Genomic DNA, 7,277 nt, shown 5'->3' with positions numbered 1-7,277 from the left:
ACAAAAGAATTAATGAACACTTGTTCTATCAGAAAGCTACTTGGTCTAAGGGTGCTTTCCCAGAGATTTAGATCGATCTAAAGATTAAGATTTGGATCGACCTAACTCCCTGGGGGCTCACGCTAAATTGCAGCCGAGCGGGCACCATAGTTAATTACCCCCTTACAGCTTTTAGTAGGCGGGACAGACGCTTAAGCCGGCCAATCTGACAGTAATCTAGTCAGACTCCCCACAGGGATAGATCGATCTAAAAATCTTTGGAAATGGGGTGTAAAAGAAGCACGCGTTTGGTCTATTTGAATTCTTTTAATGTTAGGCCGCGCGCAAGGAACTTAAATAGGGAAAGAACAACAGAGACCTCCCCTTAATTGCCATAATTACCGTACATTATGTAATATATACCCCATGCACTTGTCCTTGTTCTCTGTAACCCATGAAATAAACTGAATTCTAGTCATAAAGTTTCCCTGTCCGGGGCTTCGTCTTTCTCCCCAAAACTGTTGAGCAGAGCTCATTTAAATAGGTTCTTGTTTTAACTTAAAAGACTTGTTCTTGTTCATGTTTTAACTTAAAAGACTTTCTTCATGGCTATTGTATTGCTTGGGTCTATATCACACATCCTGATTTTAGTAAGCAGCCATTGTGTGTTAAAAGACACGGTTTCTAAAGAGACACCGCCGCTCTTGCACAATTATTGGCAAATAATCTAGCAAATTTCGTGTTTTTACTATTTAATTACCTAGTACCATACACGTTGCCTAGACTTATGCCTCCCCTAACACACTCCTCTGTTGCCCCATTTACTCAGTGCACCATGAAATACCAACCTTAAACCATTTTATTTTAAAACCCACAGCTGACAAAATATGGATGTACTGAAGTCGCACAACAGTGAAGATGGTTCAGCTGAACGTTGTATGACAATTGGTTATCGACTACAGCAAATCACTGAAATATCCACATATTCGTCTTTTTAAATCAATCCATTTAAGATTCCCGTATACGGTATACGCTGATAAGTGCACAATGTGACCCATTTAAAGCAAATTTGTACAGGTAAAAGAATATGCCGAAAATTTGAGTCTGGATATTGTGTCTATATAATTCGACTGACATCAGCGGTCAATATGCAAAACATCTTGCAAAAAGCACGGGCGCAGCAATTGTAACCAAATGTCGCGATGGCCAGAGTCAGTGAACATTGGAGATGTAGCTGTGCCAACACACCTGAGGTTTTGTGCCACACGAACACATCAATATCGCGGTACCAAACATTCCTTCAGTTGAGATAGTGTACAAATCTTGGATCTTGCCCCCCCCCCCCACCCCACCCCCTTGGTTCAATCAAAGGGTAAAGAAATCTATGTACATTTGGACCCACTGGCCATCACTGGACAAGGACGTGGGGAGGGAGACATAGCCAGTCTCACTTCTGGGATAGAGTAATATATAGTCCAGCAGATCTCACTTAGACCAGTCACTATACACAGTATCTTGACATCAGTGTAACTGATGAAGTACGGAGTGACGGGATAAAACCCTCACAGATATACTTCCATGAAGTGTGTGTTGGAAGTTTTTTTTAATACTGTTCAAAGCTATGCAATTTGAAATAAAATAAATTAAATAATGTTTAACTGCAAGAATGACGTAAGTTAACAATTAGCTCACGGCCCAGATGATCTTAAATGAGATGTTTAAATAAAGGCAGAAAAAACATACTCACAATTGTGTATAGTATATTCAAAGACGCTTCTGAAAATGCATCTTTAGTAAAATTTATCGGAGGTCCCATTTGCTTAATTTGAAAGCAATTGATACTTATTCTCGAAAATTCCTTTCTCCAAAGTATGATTTTTTTCGAATAGTAAACAGATTATAAAGATCGAAGTTTTTTGGAGAGGCTGAGATGTCGTTAATGTCTAGAGTGAGTGATCAACAGAGAACGAGTAATGCCAACAAGCCTGGATGATCATCTTTTTTTTTTTTTGGGGGGGGGAGGGATGCACCATGTTCATACGTCTTCTTGAATTCAGTAACATACTAAACGTCAGCGTTGGCCTGTAATAGTAGGCAAAGTTTTCTGCCTATCAAAATTCAAATGTCATAGGTCAAGTCTTATCTACTCTGGTATTTGATATCTAAGGCGGCCATGCAGACAAATATCTAATGTTGACATGGTTAGTTTTAGACGATGGGTTGGATGTTAATTCTCTTAGCTATGTGCATGAATATTGCATCTGAGGGTAAGCCTATTAGTTTTAAACGAGCAATTTTGAGCAATTATTTCAGAAAGTGTTTGTATATTTCTTTTATTTTTATACTACATCATATTTTGTTGGGCAGTTGGTGTGCCATTAACCCCAGTAGGTATTTATATTTTTGGGATTTCGTCGTATATTTCCAAGAACCTCCACATCCCTTGCCGAACTAAATCCTACATCCAATACTCTATGACAAACTGACATACCTGTAATACTTAATGCTATATGTAATGTGGATGATTTTGTTATTTGGGTATTTCAGTGATAAGCCAGACTGTAACACAGAGTGATGAGGTCACCCCAACCGCCAATACAGTTGTCACTGTGGAAACCATCGCCGGGGAGCCATTTTCACTGTGGTGCAACTTCAGCACATCCAGAAATTTGTCATCTTTGAGATTTGACATAACATGGGTGAAGGATGGTGTTCTGTGGTGCACGGCTGTGCCAGGAAATGTAAATGGGACGACAGAGGAGTGTGTTAGGAGAGGTATCACTCTAGAAAACGTAAACAACACAAGCGGAACACAATACTTTAAACTCAATATTCCTAAGGCGAACATTTCTGACAGTGGAATCTACACGTGTTCCATGGGGATTCAAGGCGAGGAAGATGAAATTATATCGCAAACAAGGACCACTGTTTTAGTAAATGGTATTTATAGCCGTATTTTTATGTGTGAGTGCGTTTCTCTCTCTCTGTCACTCTCTCTCTCTCTCTCTCTCTCTCTCTCTCTCTCTGTGTGTGTGTGTGTGTGTGTGTGTGTGTGTGTGATTGTATATATATATATATATATATATATATATATATATATATATATCTTTGTGTGTGTGTGTTAGTGTGTGAACAAATAAAGTATGATAATGATTTTTTTCAACCACCTCTCAAATGATGGAATCGACAATTTGAATTTTTAAACAAACAAGATGTGCTTTTATCTGTTTTCTCTAGTTGAATATTCCACACGTAGTTCAAATGTTTTAATCCTTCTTTATGACATTTTGACTGCATGTTGTCAGGCTTTTTTACAAAATGGAGAAAAAAGAGACTCATCAGTACATATCTGCAAGTATTTAAGACGAGACTGCTAAGTCTGCATAGTCTTTATTGAACATTCCTGTGATAAATGTAATGATACATATAGGTTTGAATAATGCTGTCGATAGTGTATCTGAGTTCGTTCGTTGTTTTGTTTGACATTATTTATTGGTGTGCCCTTTTTCCATATAATCATGCAAACATTTTGCCAGTGAAGTTCTGCCATCTTATTCAAATCGAACAGACTATTTTATGCCTCGTTTGAAAAATGAATGTGAAAATTATTTCAGTGCAACAGATTCATCTTATCCATTTTGTCGGATATCAGGTGTAAATGGCATATACATGTACAGTATCATAATTGTAAAAAAATCCGTGCTTTTGATAAAAAAGCGCCTATTGTCATTTCAGATCAACGGGCATTAACAACACCAAATACAACGTCACGGGCCTTTATCACAAGTACAAGCATTAAAGCTACCACAATAACCGGTAATTATATGCTTTATTGGCCTTTGTTTCTTTACTTAAGTTATGTTGTTTATGCTGCATAGGTATAGAGTCAAAATATTGCAAACAGGTCTTCATCTTGTAATAACACAAGCATGAAAAAAAATTAGTTTCCAAATGTCATTAGGTAAAACCATTTTGTTGTTATATTCATAAGGTTGTCTAATTATTGTTAATACTTGATACTATATTTTATGAGGATGGATTTGCTATTGGGCATTTCAGTGATAAGCCAGACTGTAACACAGAGTGAAGAGGTCACCCCAACCACCAATACAGTTGTCACTGTGGAAACCATCGCCGGGGAGCCATTTTCACTGTGGTGCAACTTCAGCACATCCAGAAATTTGACAGCTTTGACATTTGACATAACATGGGTGAAGGATGGTGTTCCGTGGTACACGGCTGTGCCAGGAAATGTTAATGGGACGACAGAGGAGTGTGTTAGGAGAGGCATAACTCTAGACATCGTGTACGATCCTAACGGCACACAGAACTTTCAACTTAATATTCCAACGGCGAACTTATCCGACAGTGGAAACTACACGTGTTCCATGGGTATTCAAGGAGAGGAAAATGAGGTTGTCTCATCAACAAGGACTTATGTTTTAGTACACGGTATTTATGGCCGCTTTACAAGTGTGAGTGCGTGCAAGTGTGTGCGCGCGCGTGCATGTATTTATGTGTGTGTGTGTGTACGTATGTGTGTGCTAGTGGGTGAAAAAGTGCGTTTGTGTATGAAAAAATAAAGCATGAATTGGATTTTTTTCAACCACCTCTCATATTGTGGAATTGACACACTGAATTTTCAAACAACCAAGATGTGCTTTTATCTGTTTTCTCTAGTTGAATATTCCACGCATATTTCAAACGTTTTATTCCTGTTTCATGACATTTTGATTGCATGTTGTCAGGCTTTTTTACAAAATGGAGAAAAAACAGACTGATCAGTGCATATCTGCCAGTATTTAAGACGAGATTGCTAAGTCAGCATAGTCTTTATTGAACATTCCTGTGATAAATGTAATGACACATAAAGTGTAGGTCTGAATATATGCTGTCGATAGTGTATCTGAGTTCGTTCGTTGTTTTGTTTGACATTATTTATTGCTGTGCCTTTTTTCCATATAATCATGCAAACATTTTGCCAGTAAAATTCTGCCATCTTATTCAAATTTATCGGTCTTTTTTATGCATCGTTTGAAAAAATGCATATGAAAATCATATCAGCCGTAAATAGCTGATACATGTACAGTATCATTATTGCAAAAAAGTGCTTTTTCATAAAAAAGACGCCTATTGTCATTTCAGATCAGCAGACTTTAACAACACCAATTACAACGTCACGGGTCTCTATCACAAGTACAAGTATTAAAGCCAGCACAATAAACGGTAATTATCCGTTTTGTTCTCCTATCATAAGGGAAATTTTGCTTTCTTAAGATTTGCTGCTTATGCAATTCACTGTTAGCCATTCACAAGGACCAAATTCAAATATACGTAATAATTGACGTATTTCATGTCTTTAAGGAGCCAATACATGAAAAGAAAGATAAAAAGAAAAGATTAAAGGATAATTGTATTTATTTGAAATTGAACCATAATTACAGTTCCGTTGTCAATATATCATTTTCCAATCCAATCCAAAGTTTATTATGTACTTGCCTTTCTTCTATTGCAATAAAAAATTATTTCATTAAAAATGGTACATCTATATAACGTAGAATCCAAGTGCAGGGAGGGGAAATTAAATGCTTGACGAATTGGCGAAATGCGCTTTAATCGGGGGAAATTTGATTAGGCAAGAACCGGATATGATACTTTTCATTAAGCAGTTCAGGGCCGTAGCCTGAGCAAAATGCCAGGGGGGCAGTAAGTGGATACGAGGGGGCGAAGCCCCCGAGGGGGGAGGGGGTGGGAGGGGGTGTCCCCCTCCCACGGTGTGGAAAATTTTTTAAAACTCTATGTATAAAACTGCATTCTGGTGCATTTTAACTGTTATTTATTGCTCAATCAGAAGTCAGAAATTGTGGGTTCATTTTGCCATAAGTAGGCCTACAGTCATTTTTTAACACAACATGCAAATTGGCCTTGGCCTGCAATTTTTTTTTTTTTACCTTTGCACCTCAAATCCCAGGGGGGGGAGCTGCCCCCCCTGCCCCCCCCCCCCCCGGAGGCTACGGCCCTGCAGTTAATTTTTTTTTCACTGGGATTACATTTTGTCATCTTAGACACTGCCAAAACTGAAAATTGAGAATTTATGACACGTACGCGATAACATTGTTATTTTCATTGTTTTAAAATAAAATAAGATTTTCGGATCATGTGTCAAATTGATGTTGTAAGTGTTGTACATGTACAAGATAGCGACAACAAGATAGCGAAGAGTAAGATGTTTTTTATTGTTTGGTGAAAACTATTTCATTCATTTCAGCCATTAATGAAAGTAGTCCAAGGGGTCTGACAAGTATCGGCTTGATCGTTATTGTTGTTGTTCTCAGTAGCTTGGGAGGTTTACTATCAATTATCATCATCGTCGCTTTCATCTGTGTAAAATTGAAAAGCTAAAGGAAATCCACATCAGGTTAGTAGGAAATCCTTGGTGATGTAGAGTCTACCGGGTACGTAATGTGTCAAAATGTCTATTGAGAATATCGTTTAATTTCTGGTTTAAAGAATAATGCAACACATATTGAATGACGGATTTTAAGTTACTGCATGTAGTTTCTTTATTTTATATTTTGTTGATCAGATACTTATCGGAGAAAAGACATTTACAGAGCTTAGCTATAGTAACGTGAGTAGGACTGTTTATTGTTTTAATATGGGGATATACAATCAAAGGAATGTACAAAAAATTAGTGTTATTCAGTATCTTTGACATACATATTCCTGTATATCTAGTAAAAATTCAAATGTTCACCTTCGAGATCTTTATCAATATAGACGTTGTCAATGTGTTTATAATGACCACGCCCTCGTTGACTAATGTGATTATTTTCAGCCCCTTGAGGAGAACTTAGAGTACCTCCGCTATGCCGATTTGATACTGTCTAGTTTTAAAGGAAGACGATCAGCTAAGTCAAAAACGTTAACCGTAGACCCAGCGACGACAGAGTAGAGTACGCAACTGTGATGGCCTCATAGAACACCTTTAGACCATTATTACTTATTCTACGAATTTGAATTTGCCTTTTAATATTGGGTTTATTAAATCTTTAAAAAGGGAGTTGTGTTTTAAGTATCCGTTTCTTTCTCATTTGCTTTTTGGGGGGATGATACAGGTTGTCTTAACCCAAGTTGCATATGTATAAATGTAGGCAATTTAGATGTTAATGGTGAAATATTTTACCAATGTTCTAAGAAATGCCGTTGTGCATACAGATGGATGATATTTCAAAAATGTATTTCAGAAAATCGAAATCATAATAATGGATTCTGCGGAAAGAATATGACGTCTGTGT

At 37.4% G+C, this 7,277-nt stretch overlaps 1 protein-coding gene across 1 annotated transcript; it reads left to right on the top strand.

Moving 5' to 3' along the window:
- Positions 1-4,013: 4,013 nt before the first annotated feature.
- On the top strand, positions 4,014-7,100 carry LOC106175965 (uncharacterized). The gene is made up of 3 exons (XM_087017105.1): positions 4,014-4,431; positions 5,125-5,205; positions 6,248-7,100. Exons 1-3 carry the CDS (start codon positions 4,014-4,016, stop codon positions 6,379-6,381), a joined length of 633 nt encoding a protein of 210 aa, XP_086873231.1. The 3' UTR covers positions 6,382-7,100.
- Positions 7,101-7,277: the final 177 nt, after the last annotated feature.

Source organism: Lingula anatina, chromosome 7, assembly GCF_051362555.1.
Source record: "Lingula anatina isolate TDL-2025a chromosome 7, LinAna3.0, whole genome shotgun sequence".
Taxonomy (NCBI): Eukaryota; Metazoa; Brachiopoda; class Lingulata; order Lingulida; family Lingulidae; genus Lingula; species Lingula anatina.
The sequence above is the reverse complement of the archived record's forward strand: the minus strand, read 5'-3'. Positions and strand labels throughout refer to the sequence as shown.

Bases quoted from the DNA above. Each gene is read 5' to 3' on its own strand.
- LOC106175965 (XM_087017105.1), top strand. From the start codon at position 4,014: ATGGATTTGCTATTGGGCATTTCAGTGATAAGCCAGACTGTAACACAG. The intron at 4,432-5,124 runs GTATTTATGGCC...TTGTCATTTCAG, and splicing joins GACTTATGTTTTAGTACACG to ATCAGCAGACTTTAACAACA. The intron at 5,206-6,247 runs GTAATTATCCGT...CATTCATTTCAG, and splicing joins TAAAGCCAGCACAATAAACG to CCATTAATGAAAGTAGTCCA.